The 20,588-nt window shown below is 45.3% G+C and overlaps 1 protein-coding gene across 1 annotated transcript in view; it reads left to right on the top strand.

Moving 5' to 3' along the window:
* The window catches only part of TAF2 (TATA-box binding protein associated factor 2), a gene marked incomplete at its 5' end in the record, with an annotated part of 143,001 nt that overhangs the window by 75,478 nt on the left and 46,935 nt on the right, over positions 1-20,588 (top strand). The window contains 3 exons of the mRNA XM_068237959.1: positions 1,255-1,448; positions 4,363-4,502; positions 6,827-6,896. Of these exons, the coding sequence (XP_068094060.1) occupies positions 1,255-1,448; positions 4,363-4,502; positions 6,827-6,896 (404 nt within the window). The remainder of the gene's footprint in view (positions 1-1,254; positions 1,449-4,362; positions 4,503-6,826; positions 6,897-20,588) is intronic.

Raw genomic sequence — 20,588 nt, 5'->3', positions numbered from 1 at the left:
TTTTCTCAGAGTTTCCAATCATTTTGATCATAAATGAGGAAAAATTTAACATAGGTGTGCGGTACATTGGTGAGCTTTTTGAAATGTTACAATCAATAAGAAAAATGTAATGCAATTCTTGAATTGAACAGATATTTAAAAAAATGTTATGGTGTGTGGCCACCTTTAAACAAATACTGACCACTGAACAGGGGTGTAGAAATAGCCATAGCAACTGCTATGGGGCCCTGGGGAAGAGGGGGCCCAGATGAAATTTTATGTATTCACCATTAACTTTGCTTTGTTGCCCCATCCTCTGACTTTGTCTCAGTGTTAATGCACTATATGCAGTGTAGAGTGCATGATGGTGTAAATTACCCAGTCAACTCCTATTCATAGGGTAGGGCCAGGTAGCTTTGCCTAAGAGGGCCTAGATATGATGGTCCCATGAAAATATTGCTATGGGGTCCCATACAGTCTAGCTACACCACTGACCTGCAAAAAAAAAAGTGATCTACTCACCTGTGGAGAGGGAAGACTCTGGTTCCTATAGAGCATTCCTGGTTCTCTCTCCGTGCCCTCGGTCCACCTCTGTCCCCCTGTGATAGCCCGCACCTTTGGTCACCTGTGGAGAGGGAAGACTCTAGTTCCTATAGAGCATTCCTGGTTCTCTCTCCGTGCCCTCGGTCCACCTCTGTCCCCCTGTGAAAGCCTGCACCTTCGGTCATCTGTGGAGAGGGAAGACTCTAGTTCCTATAGAGCATTCCTGGTACTCTCTCCGTGCCCTCGGTCCACCTCTGTCCCCCTGTGAAAGCCTGCACCTTCGGGACTCCTCGGAAAGCTTTTAGTAGCACTTGCATCCCCAAGAGGTGCTTCAGAAGACAAGCCGCTCCATTCTGCGCATGCGTTCGCGGTGCGTGCCAAGAGATGTAGTCCAGAAGATGCAAGTAAGCGCATCCAGGGACTACATTTCACAGCATGCATTGCAAAGCGTGTCCCCGCCTGGAATGACAAATTACAGCAGAAGCTGCCGGTTGGGTGGAGAAGATGGAGCATGTTGTACAAGCCAAGGCCAGAAAATCTTCACCACGTAGGTAAGTAATGGTGCTCCCATTAACCCCGCAACCCCACTGGCACACACCGTTGTGAATCTCCTTTGTGGGGAGGTTCATTTTTTAAGAAAAAAAAATCCACTGCTCAGTTTGCTCTAATGAACCGAGTGTTGTTATTGGTGGTCTGTATATCCCAGTGAATTGTTATGTTCTCTGTGCTCAGTTCTCAGACAACTACTACAGGGCGGAGCTGATCGACGCTCTGACGAATTCCGTGACCCCGGCAGTGAGCGTGAATAATGAATCCCGCACATTGGATAATCTGAATGCTGATGTGCGTCTCATCCTGGAGGAGATCACCCGCTTTCTGAACATGGAGAAGCTGCTGCCCAGCTACAGACACACTATCACAGTCAGGTAGGGTTGCCGGGGTGATATGGGGTGTGGCACTGCTCTTCACACTTAGAGGACGATTCACAAAAGCGTGATAACTGCTATCACAGCAGTTATCACCCGAGCTGCCGTGCGCAAAGCTTTGCGCGCGAACAGCGTTACTTCGTGTGATAAGCGAGGGTTACCACGTGCACGCTTCATGTAAAAAGCACCCGTGATCTTGTGATAACCTTCGCTTATCACGCAAAGTAACGCTGTTTGCACGCAAAGCTTTGCGCATGGCAGCTAGCTTGATAACTGCTGTGATAGCAGTTATCCCGCTTTTGTGAATCGACCTCTTAGCTTGCGGGACAGGAGACATCCTGGAGCTGGTCATCAAACTGGCTTCTGTGAAGGCTCTCATTTGTCCAGGTCATATGTGCAGAGAAAACCGAAGAAGTGAGGTTCCGCACATGATTATAGGCCTTAATTCTGGTAGGGTTATCAAACAAATTACCTCATGTGAGGTAATTTACCTCATGAGGTAATGACAATTAGCAATTCTGGTAGGTTTTAGTCATGTTTTACCTAATGAGGTAAATTATGAGGCAATTCATGAGCAAATGTGCATTAATTTTACCGAAAATGACTATTCTCATGGAAATTAGGGGGCATGTTAGCACATAATTTACCAATCAGTTTAAGACCTGCCTGTAGCTGGAGGTAAAGACAATTTGAATGCATTTTGGAGTCCCTATTGCTGTTTTAGTGTCGTTCCTATTCAGGCTGTGTAATAGAAAAGAATAGTAGAAATAAAACTCCAAATATTTACTGGATTTTTTTTTATAAGACATGCCTATAAATATACTTTTCATAAATTGCTACGTAATCAAATAGACCTTCCTCCCTAAAAAAAAAAAACCTCTTCCAAAGACTATCCTAACTTATGGAAGACAATTAAAGACTACTATTTATTTACTACATGCTTACCGCTGAAATACCTAATGTTTTACCTCACTTTATGCATTTACCTCATGTTTTACCTCCTGTTCGGAAATGGATAAAAATCTTTCAGAATTGCTAAAAAAAATGTTTACCTCACATAGCTACCAGATTTGAGGCCATTGACCCTTGGATAGTGTAAACCTTTATCAAATCACATAAAACCAGCAGCAACCTGTAGCGAACATGTTTCAGACGCTCAATGGTCCTTAATCATAGCACGAGTGCAGAGAAAACACTAAGAGGAGTTCAACTTTCTTTTATATAAGATGTTTCATCGCTGCTGCTGTGTAAGTTCATACGTTCTAATGAGGTGGAGGACATTTTCTAGGTATTGCGGAAGCAGCGGGTGAAATCTGAATTCCTGGGCACCCAGGGAGGGGAGTTGGGTACATTAACATTTGGGGGGACAGCGGCATCACAAGGCCGATTCCCGAGAGATTTCATGCTGAAAGAGGAACTGTCGCGAAAATCTTAAAATTTAAAACGCATACTAATAAGAAGTAAATTTCTCCCAGAGTGAAATGAGCCATAAATTACTTTTCTCCCGTGTTGCTGTTGTATGTGTTTTAAATTTTAGGATTTTAGTTACAGTTCCTCTTTAAATCAGCCTGTAGTGTATGGGCAGCCAACTGATTTCTCCCTGAATAGATTTAATCAGAAAGAAATCACTTAGTCGATTTGCCCATCATTGCTAGGTGTATGGGCACCTTTAGACCAAGCATGCAGTTAGTGATTTCGGAGCACCTCATGTATATATTTATTTTGGGTCAGTGATGTAGCATTTTGGGTCAGTCAAAGGATTTGGACAGCTATGGTATCCTCCCTAGTCCCCTTACTTTCAGGATTCCCTTTATCAGCAATACTGCAATAATCTACCACTTAAAGGGGCACTATGGCGAAAAATTTAAAATTTGTGAGAACAGATACAAATAAGAAGTACATTTTTTTCCCAGAGTAAAATGAGCCATAAATTACTTTTCTCCTATGCTGCTGTCACTTACAGAGAAAGAAGAAATCTGACAAAAGCAACAGGTTTTGGACTAGTCCATCTCCTCATAGGGGATTCTCTGGGATTTATTTATTTTCAAAAGCACTTAGTGAATGGCAGTTACTCTGTCCAACTGCCAAAAAACTGTGTAGCGAGCAGGGAAGCTGGCCAGCATCATTGTTTAAATCTTTTTTAGGGAATATCTTTATAAAGAATAATAGCCTTGCTGAGAGTCCCCTATGAAGAAATTGACTAGTCCAAAACCTGTCGCTTCTGTCAGATTTCTACTACCTACTGTAAGTGACAGCAACATAGGAGAAAAGTAATTTATGGCTCATTTTACTCTGGAAAAAACGCACTACTTATTTGTATATGTTTGCACATATTTTACATTTAGGCTGCTTACACACTAAGACGTAACGTGCGCCTGTAACGCTCCCCCAACACACAGCAATGTAACACAAGTGGGCTGTTCACACAGCCCACGTTGCGTTACATGTAACGCTGCACGTTATCCGGAAAGTGTAGCATGCTACGGCGTTACAGCGGCTATAGCCGCGTTAGACTGTTTGCACATGCGCAGTGGGGGGCGGAGAGGAAGCGGGGAGAGCCAGCTACAGTAGCCGCGCACATGGCTACTTAATATTCACTGCACTGGCGGCCGCTGATTGGCCGGCGGGACCACGTGATGCGGAGTGTCTCGCTCCGCATCACGTGGTCCCGCTGGCCAATCAGTGCCACTCTGGGAGACATTATAGGAATCGAGCCGCCTAACGCGGCTCACTCTACCGTCCTCACTTGCAGCACCATACGTTGTGTTAGGTGCACGTTATGCGACCTTAACGTAGCACCTAACGCAACGTCTTGGTGTGCAAGTAGCCTAAAACATTTTTCGGCATAGTGCCCCTTTAAGAAAGCATTTTCGCATCCATATATTTCTATGTTTTTTCTTTCTTGTTCCTCTAGCTGCCTGAGAGCGATCCGTATACTCCAGAAGAACGGCCACGTTCCCAGCGACCCATCCCTCTTCAAATCCTATGCAGAGTATGGGCACTTTGTGAACGTTCGAATTGCAGCCTTAGACGCTGTTGTTGATTATACAAAAGGTAGGACTGTATCCTCTTTCACACTGAGCTAGAGATAACAAGATTGTTTATAATGATCACTGTCTCCAGAATCCTAGTATGCCCACTATTTTTGACCGTTTTGTTTCACTTGTAGACTAACTGTGACTAAAGCTGGGTACAAGCACTGGACTAAACTAGGCCGAGGCGGCCGATAATGACCGCCTATGCCTAGAATTTAGCATATGTACAGCGGCCCTGATGCCCACCGATGCTTCAGCCAGTGACCAGCCTGGTGGATCGACTTGGCCAAGTGGTGGCTGAGAGCATTGTTCTCCATACTCGACCCACCCACCACAAGCTGCTCAAATTTAACATGATGAATAAAATGTATAACAAATTACAAGACACAAAATGAACAAATCCTTAGACACAGGATGAGTGAGCCCTGCCCTTGCAAGCTCACAATCTAAAGTAATTGAAGTACAATTTAACTGGAGGTTGAAGGAGGAATGGGCTAAGTTATACCGAGTATTTGTTGGAAAAAGTGAGTATTGAGGGTGCGCCTAAAGATTTTAAAGGATAGAGAGTGATGGATGTGTTTTGAAAGGAGATTCCAGAGGAGGGGTGAGGCATGTGAGAAATCTTGTATACGTGAATGCGAGGAGGTGATTCTAGGGGAAAACATAAGGTCATTTGTAGATCTGAGATTTCGGTTGGATCAGTATCTGTAAACGAACGAGGAGATGTATGCGGGAAAGAGATTGTAGAGAGCTTTGTAGGTTAGGGTTAAGAGTTTGAAATGATGGATCCTCAGATTGGTAGCCAATAAAAGCTTGAAAGAGAGGAGCAGCAGAGGAAGAGCAAGAAAGGAAAAAAAAAAAAGTTCTGAGTCACATGAATGAGTTTATGGGAAACCTCACCTTTTTAAAGGGGATAAAAACATGGTTGCCCACACTGTGGTGGAGCCGCAAGTATAAGCCAATTATTTAGGTATTTGCAGGGCATGCTGGGTTGTCCTTTTTTGCTTTTGTACATTAGTTAAGTCTGAGGGGAAATAAAGAAGTAAAAAAAGACAACCCAGCATGCCCTGCAACTTCCTTTGTGCGGCAACGTACCAAATAAGAGTCAGGTAAACTGGGGAATGATCAATTATAAACAAGACAAGTAATAGAGATAGTCCCCCCCTTTTGCCAGCAGCCTTTACTCACCTCCCAGGCTCCAGCGATGAGCAGCTGTGGACAACTCCACTCTCGCTGGCTTCCCTGCTGTACTGACGCTAAGTTCCAGGTCGCGGCTTGATGACATCATCAAGCCGAGACCCGGCACTTATCGTTAATACAGCAGGGGAGTGCCGATCGTCGGGGGAACGGCAGGAAGGTGAGTGGATCCTCTTCCTCCCCCCCCCCCCCCCCTACCCCAGCAACTCTGTAAGTGATCACTATGATCCACCGGCGATCATAGTGATCACGTGATCAGAAGCCATACGAGATGGCTTCTGATCACTGAGGTGAGATGTCAGCTGTCATATGACAGCTTGATCTCCTCTCTCCGGTGCGCACAATCGCGGCGGGACACTTCTTTATCGTGGACGTTTTTTTTTTTTTTGCACAGTGCAATAAACAAACAGATTTGCTTTAAGTGAGAATACACTAAACGGCAAACAAGAATGTCTCCCTCAGTTCTTGCAGGTATGGCAAAGCAATTTCCATTGCGCTGACAGGGCCCGCCCTTCACCCTCTCCGTGCATCAGAACGCACCGTTCTTGGCGTAAGTGCTGCCAGCATGTCACGTTGTTAATCACTTCATCACCACCCCGGGTGCTGCTTAAAAGGGAGAGGGTGGCCCATGCTTCGTAGCTTTCCTGCTGAAAATTCTGACCAGCCAATCTCCTGCCCCTTCCTGTGGCTGCTGAATCTGTTCAAAAACAAATGTCAACCTGCTCAAAGCACTTTATAAATTGTAAGTGGAGCAAAGGGGGCCTGACAGGTCCTCTTCAGTGTAGCCATGCCTTGCAGAATCACCTTGCGGCTAAGTTTGTAATGAGAGTTTGGCAAAAGCCGTTCTGTTGGATGGGGATGTATTGCCAACTTCATCCAAGCTTCTTTGTGTAGACCGGACATGACATCATTGTTGTTTACAGCTGTTAGTGTGGATTGGAAAAGCACAAGGCCGGGTTGGCCAAATCTCTATATCTGGGCATCCTAGGTAGGTGTTTCTACTGAGGAAGGTTGTGCAGAGAAGGCACTGGATTCATGTCCAAATATCAGAGCAGGAAGATCATAAAAACCCATTAAATGTTTATTGTATGTGGTTCTTCTTAGTGAGGCTGGTGTCTGTTAATCTGACATCTCTTGTGTTTACAGTGGACAGAAGTGCAGAGGACTTGCAATGGTTGCTGAAGATGGCTCAGGACGACCCTTTGCCTTACATAAGGTACGCTGTGGACTGTGGTTGAGATCTGTGCAGATGTTAGAGTAAAGGTGGCTACACATCTATCAAGTTTGCGGCCAGCTCGGTCATCCAATTGAGTAATTTAATGGAATCTAATAAAAATCAGTGCTGCAGCAAGCCTGCAATATCGGGATGAACGCAATGAAACCCCAGCCGCTGTCTCAGCAAATGTTAATGTGCGCTCCCTCCACAGGAACAGGTGAGATTTTAATGCACTGGAACTGGAGGGGGGGAGGGGGGTACAATAACATTTGGGAGACAATGGCCAGGCGGCATCATTCTGAAATTGATCAGGAATTGGCCTGCGGTGTATAGGCAATCAAAGTACAAAACGGATACTTGCCTAAGGATCCTCTCACTGTCCCTGCATTCCAGCCCTGGCTCCCCCGGCAGCAGTATTCGTCTGATCGGTCGAACGCTGCTCTCCATCACTGCAGGAGGCTTCAGGAGCCCACGTGCTCCCGAACATGGGACGCGTCATACTGCGCATGCATGAGAGTGCCTTGCATGCGCAATACAGAACCACCCTTCTTGGGGAGCACTTGGGCTCCCGAGGTCTTCAGAAGCCTCCCGCCATGGTGGTTTCAAATGAGGTAGCCACAGCTCGAACGAGGGCACCGTGAGAGGAACAGGAAGGCTCTATAGGACCCAGAGCCTTCCCTCTCCTTAGGTAAGTATCTGGTTTCTTTTTATTCCCATTAGCAATAAAGAATACAATATGAACACAGGTTTAGTTCATACAGACTTGTATGGAGAGGAGAGATGGGATGAAGCCAGCACTGCGATTAAGAATGTTTATTAGAAAAGTAATGGTGAAACACAGTCAGCATGAGGTCAGATGCAATGCGGAAGAGTGGGCGCCTGGTTTATGTCCCCCTGCGGACGTCCGTTTCGCGCTACTAGCGCTTGTTCACTGCAATGGGGAGAGTTGGGGGTGGACCGCTTCAGCGTGGATTACATACCCACGTCACGTCAGCCTGCCGCGCCCCCAGTTTCTATGGCAACCAAATGACACCTACTCGCTCCGTGAAGAGGACGGAGCTCGTCCCGGTAACCTAGTGATGAGGGGCCTGTGGGCAGGCGCATCCCGCCGCACCAATCAGCGCCCAGCTCAAATACAGAAGTATGAGCATACAAAATGTATGGACATACAAGAACTCTTACTATATTAGAAGCTTAAAAGCATGAGGGCACGGACGGTGATGGAGCGGCTTAACACACCGGCGCACAGAGCCCCAACACCAATAAAATTGCAAAAAAAACACTAACTAAAGCAAATCTGAGGAGGGGAGGGAGGTAGGGAGCAGCCAGAGCAAAGGTACAGATTCAAAGGCAGGAGGAAGGAGGGGGCAAAGGAGGAGCAAGGGGGGAGCAGGGGGGGGGGGCATAGAATAGAATATAGGACATCCAGAGTACCCAGAGGAAGAACGTGAAATGAGATAACCTGTTTTCTGGAGAAATACAGTGGGTTGCAAAAGTATTCGGCCCCCTTGAAGTTTTCCACATTTTGTCACATTACTGCCACAAACCTGCATCAATTTTATTGGAATTCCACGTGAAAGACCAATACAAAGTGGTGTACACGTGAGAAGTGGATCGAAAATTATACATCATTCCAAACATTTTTTACAAATAACTGCAAAGTGGGGTGTGCGTAATTATTCGGCCCCCTGAGTCAATACTTTGTAGAACCACCTTTTGCTGCAATTACAGATGCCACTCTTTTAGGGTATGTCTCTACCAGCTTTGCACATCTAGAGACTGAAATCCTTGCCCATTCTTCTTTGCAAAACCGCTCCAGCTCAGTCAGATTAGATGGACAGTTTTCAGATCTTGCCACAGATTCTCGATTGGATTTAGATCTGGACTTTGACTGGGCCATTCTAACACATAGATATGTTTTGTTTTAAACCATTCCATTGTTGCCCTGGCTTTATGTTTAGGGTCATTGTCCTGCTGGAAGGTGAACCTCCGCCCCAGTCTCAAGTCTTTTGCAGTCTCCAAGAGGTTTTCTTCCAAGTTTGCCCTGTATTTGGCTCCATCCATCTTCCCATCAACTCTGACCAGCTTCCCTGTCCCTGCTGAAGAGATGCACCCCCCCGAGCATGATGCTGCCACCACCATATTTGACAGTGGGGATGGTGTGTTCAGAGTGATGTGCAGTGTTATTTTTCCGCCACACATAGCGTTTTGCATTTTGGCCAAAAAGTTCCATTTTGGTCTCACCTGACCAGAGCACCTTCTTCCACATGGTTGCTGTGTCCCCCACATGGCTTGTGGCAAACTGCAAACGGGACTTCTTATGCTTTCTGTTAACAATGCCTTTCTTCTTGCCACTCTTCCATAAATCTCAATGCTGACAGAGCTGGAGAGCACTACGCTCTCACTTTTTTGTTTTCTTTACTGAAATGTATATGTAATGCTTCTTCTTTCTAAATGCACTAGCAACTCTTTGCACTAAGCACTTTCTATTCCCTGACGACGACTCTATGCAAGGAGTCATAACATGTCGGATTGGTGGGGGGTCTATTAATTATATGTAGAAAGTAAAGGCAATAATCCAGGCTTGGGTCTAAGAGCATGGTCACTAAAAATTGAAAATTGGTGCAAACGCTCGATACAATACCTGGGATCCAACCCTGGTTTTTTATGCATTATAAAATGAAAACAAAAATTTTAATAAGAAATAAATAAAAGTTATATTTTAATTAACTTCTGTAGGGATCGATTGTGTGTATAATAATAAAATCAGGTCTGTGAATTATGCACTCTTCCATAAAGACCAACTTTGTACAGTGCATGACTAATAGTTGTCCTATGGACAGAGTCTCCCACCTGAGCTGTAGGTCTCTGCAGCTCGTCCACAGTCACCATGGGCCTCTTGACTGCATTTCTGATCAGCGCTCTCCTTATTCGGCCTGTGAGTTTAGGTGGATGGCCTTGTCTTGGTAGGTTTACAGTTGTGCCATACTCCTTCCATTTCTGAATTATTGCTTGAACAGTGCTCCGTGGGATGTTCAAGGCTTTGGAAATCTTTTTGTAGCCTAAGCCTGCTTTAAATTTCTCAATAACTTGATCCCTGACCTGTCTTGTGTGTTCTTTGGACTTCATGGTGTTGTTGCTCCCAATATTCTCTTAGACAACCTCTGAGGCTCTCAAAGAGCAGCTGTATTTGTACTGACATTAGATTACACACAGGTGCATACAATTTAGTCATTAGCACTCATCAGGCAATGTATATAGGCAACTGACTGCGCTCAGATCAAAGGGGGCTGAATAATTATGCATACACCACTTTGCAGTTATTTATTTGTACAAAATGTTTGGAATCATGTATGATTTTCGTTCCACTTCTCACGTGTACACCACTTTGTGTTGGTCTTTCATGTGGAATTCCAATAAAATTGATTCATGTTTGTGGCAGTAATGTGACAAAATGTGGAAAACTTCAAGGGGGCCGAATACTTTTGCAACCCACTGTAAATAAGGCGCATGCCTGTGCAGCTGTATGTTTTGCTTTTCGCTGCACATGCATGCTCGGCTTTATCTCGTTTCACGTTCTTCCTCTGGGGACTCATCACTAAGTTACAGGGACGCTCTCCGTCCTCTTCACGGAGCGAGTGGGCGTCATTTGGTTGCCATAGAAACTGGGGGCGCGGCAGGCTGACGTAGGTGGAAGTGACGTGGGTATGTAATCCACGCTGAAGCGGCCCGCCCCCAACTCTCCCCGTTGCGGTGAACAAGCGCTAGTAGCGAAAAACGGACGTCCGCAGGGGGACATAGGCCTGGCGCCCACTCTTCCGCATTGCATCTGACCTCATGCTGACTGTGTTTCACCATTACTTTTCTAATAAACATTCTTAATTGCAGTGCTGGCTTCATCCCATCTCTCCTCTCCATACAAGATTGCTTTCTGCTATACAGCCTATGCACGCTTTTTAAAGGGACCTATACCCTTACAGTCTATAGCAAATCAGAGTCAAGTCCAGTCTCCTACTGCAACTTTGAAGAGTGCTGGAATTCCACTTTTCTTGTATTGAACTTAGTTCATACAGATAATGCAGATGCTGTTTGCTGCTCTTTATGGAAGTTTTCTAGTTTACTCTCAGGTTTTTGCATTTTAGCAGCTATATTTAGCTTACAAGTTTAAGATGAAGGCAGGTATCGCAAACCTGTGCAGCAAGGGGGCTAAGTGACCTAGTGGATAGCACTCTAGCCTTGCACTGATGAGTCTCTGTCTCGTATCCCAACCATGGTGCTATCTGCACAGAGTTTGTATGTTCTTCTCGTGTCTGTGTGGGATTCCTCCGGGCACTCAAGTTTCCTCCCACATCTCAAAAAGATAGGGTAATTGGCTTTCCCCTAAATGGGCAACAGACTAAAAACTGTGCAAAGCACTGAGGAAAATGTCAATGCTATATATGGCAAATAGAAAATGATAAAAATAATAATCAGTTAGCACTCTTACTTGGACATATGAAGTTCTCCCTTAGTTTGTAGGAATTTCTTTAGGGCTCTTTCACACCAGAGCCCAATTCCTGCGTTTTTGATGCATAGTCAATACTCTGCGTTAACCAAGGTAAAATTAAAGTCCATAGACTTTCATTTTACCTTTCTACACCTGACGCTGCGTTTCAGTGCGTTGCGGTTCAACGCACCAGGAGCGTTGAACCGACGGGAGCGGGCGGTTTCCCGTCGGGTGAATTAATAGCTACCGCCGCTGACTGCGTTGCACCGCAGTATCCCGACGACACGCCGCAGGCCATTTAACGCGTGCAGGAGAACGGCTCCTGCGCACGTTGTATGATGTGAAAGAGCCCTTAGGGAATTCCTCCCACATCCTTAAGGGCCCTTGGTCCACTGCCAGCATTTTGCGATTCGATTCTGATTGCTTGCAGATCACAAAATGCTAGATACAATTAAACTAATGATAACTTCTGGGAGCATTTCTGTAAGAGCAATCCATTTGCAGCACAATTTTCTCCCGAGGGCAATCTGTGTCCTGCTGCGTTTTTGGTGCGATTTAGTGCAATAAAAATAAATCGCATAGCAAAAATGCTTTGCAGTCTTCCCTGTGATTCTGCAATTTCCCGCTCATCTTTTTTTTTTCACCGGCATAAATTGCAAGCACACAAATCTCATCATATATCCGACAGATCGCAGTCCGATCACTGCAGAATTGGGAAGAAAGGCAGTCTCGACTGTGATCACATTTGTTCATGGAAAAGGGGACTAAAACACATTGTTAGGTTAATTAGTTTCCCTCACAAGTCTCCCTATACTGAGAAGCAGTGATTGGCTGGGCAAATAACTACTCTACGACCGCTCCATGCCAATGGGCGTGGCCGTGGCGGCAGCCCCAGCCAATTGGCGTCAGGTCCTGGAGCCGGCTACTGAAGGAGATCGTGCTCGGGAGACAGTTAGACGGCGTAATCGCCGTCTATTTACATGTACAGCTCTGCGATCGGCAGCAGCGCTGTACTGGGGACAGCCGTGTGACACGGCTGTCCCATCCATAGGTTGGGCAGTGATCAGCTGTCATAGGCTGAAGCCTATGACAGCTGATCACCCTGATTGGCTGGCGGGGGGAGGCAAGGGAGGGAGCAGGGGGGAAAAATTGTCATTTTTATTCAAAAAATAAATGAAATAAATATTTATATAAAAAAAAATAATAATAAACAACATTGGAGCGATCAGACCCCACCAACAGAGAGCTCTGTTGGTGGGGGGAAAAGGGGGGGGGGATATCACTCGTGTGCTGTGTTGTGCAGCCCTGCAGATTGGCCTTAAAGCTGCAGTGGTCAATTAGGTAAAAAATAGCCTGCTCTTTAGGGGGGTTCAACACTGCGCTCCTCAAGTGGTTAAAGTGTTTCCAGCACTTCAGATGCAGTAATGCGGAGAAAAATGTGCAAGCACTTGGCTACAAATATTTATGTGAAAAATAAATCTGAGCATTTAGTGATAAACTAATGCATACCTGTTGTAAACTATACACTTACCAAGCACTTTATTAGGAACACTATATTAATTTTCAGTAGGGTCACTCTTTGCTCTGGAAACTTTTCTTTTTGCCACAGATTCCACAAGATGCTGAAAGAATTTCTTTGAGATTTTCTTCTGTGCTCACATGATGACATCACACAGCTTCTGCAGGATTGTTCGTTGCACATTCATGCTATGCATTTCCCATGCAGCAGATTGGACTTCTGGCCCAGGCAGGTTGACTGTGTGGAATCGTATGGCAGGCCCAAATTTACAAATGGGAGAGGTTTTTCCTTATCAGTGGAAGAGGATGCCCTCCACTTCTACAGATGCAGAATGAAACGATCAGAGGATAGCTAGGATTGTTTTGGGCAGGTATTTTGTGGTGACTGCATTTTTCGCAGCCATGCCAGTTTGCTAGCTAATGTTTATCCTGGAATTGGGAACATTTAATTGATCCTTGAGATCACCCTGAGAGAATTGCCATCTTCTGTGTTAGGTCTCTTCCCCACTAGATGGAGCTGTGGCTCAGCTGGCAGATGATGTGTAGCAATCAAAGACATGCAGTGTAAGCAGATTAGGGCAGCTGTATAAAAGCAGATCAGGGCCGTTCTCGCTGCCAGCGTTGTATGATTATATAATCCAGATGTTACTGGTGTGAGCTGGGCAGATCTCTGCCAGTCCTCTGTTGAACTGTAGCTCTGCTGTTGAAAACCGTGTATTCCCATATGTGGATTAAGGCAGAACACAGTTATTAGAAACTTGCCTAAATAGTGCGAGAAGACCTTTATTTGCACTATAAACCATCTATCGATATTTACTTGCGTTGCAGCTACTATTTGACAGTTTTTGTTCAGTATTCCTTTAAAAAATACAAATGGGGTTTTAAAGGGGATACATACAGTATATGTTCTAGTCAGGGCCGGCGCTACCATAGAGGCAAAGAAAGCAATTGCCCCAGGGCACCTGAACGCTGCTGGGCCCCCAAGTCCCCTCCCCCCAACTTGTACTCCCGAGGGCCCATGCACTGTTTTGAAGCATAGCAACTTACCTGTCCTAGCATGCTGCTCCGTCCCTGCCCCATCTTCATTCCCGCATGCTACTTTTTCTGCATTACCCATCCGCATGTCATTACGTAATAACCCAGTAATGCAAAAGAGGTGTCCCTAATGAAGCTGAGAGCACACAAACCAATAGAGCAGCAAGACTGGGCAGGTGAGTTGCTATGCCGCTAATAATGGTGCAGGGGAGCACCTCAAAGAGAAACCGTGACCAAGAATTGAACTTCATCCCAATTAGTAGCTGTTATCCCCTTTTACATGAGAAATCTTTTCCTTTTCACAAACGGATCATCAGGGTGCTCTGTATGGCTGATATTGTGGTGAAACCCCTCCCACAGTGTGATGTCAGGACCATGATCCTGACAGTTTCCTGTCTGTGAGCCTTGTTGCATTGTGGGAAATAACAGCCGTTTACAGCTGGGTCCAACTGCCAAAAAAGCAAGCAGCAGCTACTTCCACTGACATCACCTGCCAGCAGTAAAAGTGCCACCATGTAATAATTGTCAGAATGTAAATCAGGGAGAGGAAAGCGTTTACAATGGGAAAACACTGACTAAATCATTAATACATAATTATTATAATAATTAAGCACTTTTGTTCATTGTTGTTTTCACTTTAAAGTTGAGGGGGGAGATCGGGGGGTAGTCATCTTGGGGGTGCTGGGGAGGGTGGTGAATTTGTTGCGGGTGGATGGGTCAGGTTCAAGGGGTGGGGGGAAATCGGTGGCTGGATAGTGTACTGGTTAAGGGCTCTGCCTTTGACATGGGAGACCAGGGTTCGAATCCTGGCTAGGTCAAGTACCTACCTATTCAGTAAGGAGTTTAAGGCAAGACTCCCTAACACTGCAGGGTGGCCTCCTGAGCGCGTCCCAGTGGCTGCAGCTCTTGAGCGCTTTGAGTCCAACAGGAGAAAAGCGCTATATAAATGTACGGATTATTATTATTATTATTAAATCATTTTCCCTCAGGGTCCCATTGTGGCTTGAACTGTCCCTGGTTCTAGTGACAATACAGTACTGAAGCAAGCTGAAAACACATGAGTTCGATACTCACCTATGGAGAGGGAAGACTATGGCTCCCATAGAGCCCTCCAGGTCCTCTCTACACCTTCCTGTTCCACAGCCATCTATCAATGTTCCAAACCATCTATCGATATGTACTTGCATTGCAGCTACTCTTTGACAGTTTGTGTTCACTACTCCCTTAAGAAATACAAATGGGGTTTTAAAGGGGATACATACATGCAGGGGGAAGCCTCTGGAGCTTAACCTCTTCAGTACCATTGGTCTCTGGCCTCTTAAAGTGGATCTGAGATGAAAAACTAACTATAACAAGTAACTTGTCTATATATCTTATCTAAAGTTTAGATAGTTTACACAGAAAATCTGGTTGCATACAGCTTCAACAGTTTAAGATGATTTATTCCTGTGATACGAGAGCGGCCATGTTCTGTTTATCACCATTACACAGGTAATCTGCAACTGCATCTCCACCCCTCAGCCTGTGAAAAAAATCACCCCCCCCCCCCCCTCCCATCTCTGGCTAGTAACCTCCTCCTCCTCCTGCCCAGACTGAGCTCCCATAAGCCCTTGCTACATGGGTCTGAGTGCCTTGGTGTTTTGGAGAAGCTGTGGGTGAGGCTTGTTTAGTTTATAGGGAATTAGAGAGTATTAAAACAAACAAACAAAAGTATTTGGCTTGAGGAATGCCCTATAACCTATATGTAAGGAACACAATTATGCAATGTATAAAAGTTCATCTCGGATCCACTTTAAGGGCTGGCACCAGAAACAGTCTCCTTCCGTCCAATCGCTGCTACCCGTCTCCTCAGGTCACCCCTCAGCCGTCTCTATGACGGCAGAGCTCTGTGAAGCCGGTAAGGAGCAGCTTTCAGTAGCCGTGTGATCAGTGTAAGCCAATGGGATCCGCTCACATTGATGGCAGGGTCAGGAGCCAATGAAATCGGCTCCTTGCCGGCTCGCAGAGCTCTGCTGTCATAGAGACTGCAGGGCGAGTGAGCTGCGGCGGGCAGACAGCGGCAAGAACGCACGGCGGCGAGGTGAAATCTACGCCCTGGCAGAAATAACAGCCTCTAAACAGGGTGTAGATATTTCAATCTCCGCTGTCCGGAAGCAGTTAACGGACAACTGAAGCGAGAGGGATATGGAGGCTGCCATATTTATTTCCTTTTAAACAATCACAATGCAATTTTCTGACAGATTTACAGTCAGATCGATTATTTCCAACATGTCCGATCGATTTTCCATAGATATGAATGAAAAATCGTTCAGAAAATCGATTGGAAATCAGATCGGACATGCTGGAAATAATCGATCTGACAGTAAATCTGTGTATCTACTATACTTTTATCCATAGCCCCTGAACAAGCATGCAGCAGGTCGCGTGTTTCTGACATTATTGGCAGATCTGACAAGATTAGCTGCATGCTTGTTTCTGGTGTGATTCAGACACTACTGCAGCCAAATAGATCAGCAGGGCTGCCAGGCAACTGGTATTGTTTTAACCCCCTTGGCGGTACGATTCTTTCCGGATTTTAGGGTCTGAAACGGTACAATTTTTTTGCAACCTTTTAGACCCTAAAACCTGTAAAAATTCATGATGCTAGGGAGATCTGTAGCAGCTAAGCACTCACTCACCTCCATGGGATTCCACGCTGCAGTTATCCCTCTATCCTCCGGGTGGCGCTGTAACCCTATAGTGAGATTGCCGGCTGTCGTCATGACAACAGACAGCGTTCTCACCAGGGGGAAGCAGAGCCTCGGGGGAGAAGAAGAATGGCAGCCGACGACGGAATTCCCCAGGAGGTGAGTGATAAATGCCCGCTGCGCGCATTGCTCTGCATAGACCTCCGGTGGCTACCATGAGTACAGCTCGCGGTTACCGCTCCAGGCTTGTTTTTCCCACCCCGAGCTGTACTCATGACTACTGCTAAGGAGGTTAAAAGTAAATAAATATGGCAGCCTCCACATCCCTCTCGTTACAGTTGTCCTTTAATGAGGCTTCCTCCATCTTTCTCAGTCGCCCTGATTAAGCACTGGCAGCCACAGAAAAACAAGGTAAGTATCCAATCTCTTTAATTTTAGACATCACAGGTGTTCTTTAACATTCTGGGCATTTTGCTTACAGTGCAGTCAGATGGCATGTTTGTGTCTGGAGTCAGCGTTTAAAGTGGAACTCTAGTCAAAATAACATAATAGATAAAATGGATTATTCAACAGTCAATAATAAATTATTTAGTCAGTGTTTGCCCATTGTAAAATCGTTCACCTCCCTGATTGTGTTGTTCAGTTCTTAAGTCAGTAGAGAAGATCTAAGGTTTCCCGGAATGCTCAGGGTGAGAGTATTCAGCATAATAAATAGCCTAGGCTAAGCCTTAGTGGGAGGGCGGGGCCACATATCAATGTACAGCTATTGGAAGTTTTAACGTAAAAGTGGGTATCCTGAATAATTCACAGCATTCTGCTATATGTCATAGTGCCTCTTTAAATGGAAATCTCTTGAAACACACCACTGTATTTTTGCAGCATGTGTGTAAATTGTGTGTTGCGGAGGCCATCGCTCCTCACCACATCAGCCCAGTGTTCCTGTGAGGGATTAGCACCCCAGCAAGAGGGGCTGTCTATGGAGACTCCCTGAGCACTTTATTACAGGACTTGTAAACACATGTAATCTTCTCTAAATACAAACCAGAATAGTTTGGCACTGGGGGTAGCTGAAAGGCAGATCTATGTTTAGGTGCGATGCTTTGTGTGTGTTCCCTCTGCGTCCGGCCGGCTGTGTGTTTCTGATAAGTTAGGCTTGCGGTGAGCTGCCCGGCAGCGCAGTCTGGATGCCGTGACTCTGCTCTTTCTGTGCTCTAGACGGGGAGCAGAGATTTGATGGAGCTCGTAAACTGTAAGAGGCCCCTTTGTGGGGGTGACCGCAGCGCCTGCAGATGGAGGGGCTGTTCTGGCCGTCTGCTATAGGTGATGTCTTCATGCAGCCAGCCAGTGCCTGATTACTTTTATATCCTCATCTAAAATTCAGGAGGGAAAGTAAAGGTAGCCATACATCTAGCGATGATGGGCAGATTCAACCAACAGTCAAATCTCTCTCTAATCAAATCTGATCAGAGATCGATCTGTCGGCTGCCCATACACCACAGGCCAATTCCCGATCAATTTCATGCTGAAATTGGAAAACAAAAGTTTGCTTTCCTAAAACAGAAAGAATTTGCGATAATTCAGGTTGGAGTGAGCTTGAGATGTCTCCCAGTGCATCACTGCTGAATATATGCAAATTAACCATTGTTACTCTTAGAAGCTAAACACACCTCCAGAACCGCTGGAATGCAATGATGTGTCAGCTTGTTAATATGTACAGAGCCATAATAATCCAACATGCATACAGACTGTTTCGGATTGTTTGATCCTCATCAGTGCATGGCATGTATTAATTTGGCTCTATGGAGTAGGGCTTGTAACACCGAGAGGTACAGACTAACCAGCAAGCTCATGGTTAACCAGAACTCATTGGAGTGTGTAAGTGGCTACGATGGTCCTAAAAGCCCCCTTACTAAAATACTAAGAAAAACAAAAGTTTGCTTTCTTAAAACAGAAAGAAATTGCAATAATTCAGGTTGGAGTGAGCTTGCTGGTTAGTCTGTACTATGCTGAAATTGATTCAGCATCAGGGGTTTTGTCATGTTCGTCATTTGTCCCGATATCGCTGGCCGTTACCGCCATGCAACTGATCCAGCAAGTCGGCCCTACGTCTTGCAGTATGTCTGACCAATTATTGCGACCATTTTCAGGCTGAAATTGGGTGCCTTGTCGGTCGGGCATACACTTGGTGGTACCAATTTTCATCCGATTCCGATTATAATAATTAAAATGGACGGTTGATCTGCAATGCGATAAAAGCAGGGCCGGTTCTAGACTTTTTGCCGCCTGAAGCAATACATTGTGAGGGACCTTCATAACCCTGAAATTGTCATAGTTTGAAAAGAAAAAATAGTGTTTCACATCCCTCTCACTACAGTGTCCCTTTAAAGAGAATCTCTATTGTTAAAATCACTCAAAAGTAAACATACCAGTGCGTTAGGGGACATCTCCTATTACCCTCTGTCACAATTTCGCCGCGCCTCGACGCATTAAAAGTGGTTAAAAACAGTTTTAAAAAGTTTGTTTGTAAACAAACAAAATGGCTACCAAAACAGGAAGTAGGTTGATGTACAGTATGTCCACACATAGAAAATACATCCATACACAAGCAGGCTGTATACAGCCTTCCTTTTGAATCTCAAGAGATCATTTGTGTGTTTCTTTCCCCGATGCACTGAAGTTTCAGGCTGCTCTTTTCTTCCTGCAAACAGCTTTGCCCTTGTTTGTAATTCCTCAGTATGTAAAAGCCCAGCCAGCTCAGAGGACGATTTATCCAGCTTGTAAAAGATAAGAGAGAAGAGAGAAGCTGCTCTAATCTAAATAATACACAGGCAGTGTGCATAGAGGGGCCTGGAAGGGTGAGTTCATAGCAGAACCACAACACTGAAGAACTTGGCAGCCCTCCAGACACAGGCCAACAAGCCTGACAGGGGAAAGATACATTGATTTATTACAGAGACAGTGATAGTATAAAGTGCTGCAGTAAGCCAGAACACATTAGAATAGCTTTTTGAACTTGTAGGATGATAAAAAACAGGATGCAATTTTTGTTACGGAGTCTCTTTAAAGTGGACCAGAACTCTTGCACAGGGTACAAGGAAAACAGAGGAATGAACCCTCTCACACCTCTGAACATTTTTATGAATTAGCATACCAAAGTCTAAAATACCAAATGCGGTGATCTACCGAGCATTTTACATTTACCCCCAGGGACGGATCAAGACCAAGTTGCACCTGGGGCAAGGTCAGGTTTTGGCGCCTAAAGGTTAGGTTTTGGCCCCTAAACTGCCATTCATTTTGCTGCCTTTTTAAGAATTCAACAAACTGCGCCTGGGGCAAGATACCCGCTTGCCCCCCCCCCCCTCTAGATCCGTCCCTGTTTACCCCACATAGCTCTATGAATCGAGGCCAATTGTGTACAATCCATATGGCAACATGAAAGGCCATAGACTTTCATGTGAACATTCACATTACAGGTGTGCGTTCCCATCTGGGAACATTTTATCGCACAACGCATGTTTCCCGATGGGTATGGCTGCCGACAACTGCGCTTTAGCGCCCCATGACGTGCGATGGCAACACATGCACAGAATCGCGTTTGTGCATGCTTTCTGTAGAGTGAACGAGCCCTAAAGTGTGAACTGCGGTTTTAGAAATCCTCTATGTACAATTGTGGCTGTGACTTCTCGTTACCTGATAGTTTGCTGTTGCAGGGCGGCCCATTCTCTCCTCCGGCCCATAGTGTGCCTGCGCTCATCTCCTCCAGCTTCACTGGTTTGGAAATACAGTAAATAAATACTACATTATTTATTTAGTATGGTTTAGAAAGAGCTCCATATAATTTAAGTATCGCATATCAGGACGCCCGTCTCTTCTGTGTACGGTACACTGTCAAGGCAATAAACAAGTCTTATACAAATCACAAATGGAAGACAATGTGTTTAGACATTTATAAATTGGTGACCTTTT

Source organism: Hyperolius riggenbachi, chromosome 5, assembly GCF_040937935.1.
Source record: "Hyperolius riggenbachi isolate aHypRig1 chromosome 5, aHypRig1.pri, whole genome shotgun sequence".
Classification (NCBI taxonomy): domain Eukaryota; kingdom Metazoa; phylum Chordata; class Amphibia; order Anura; family Hyperoliidae; genus Hyperolius; species Hyperolius riggenbachi.
Note: the sequence above shows the minus strand (reverse complement) of the source record. Positions and strands in the feature narration are given on the sequence as shown.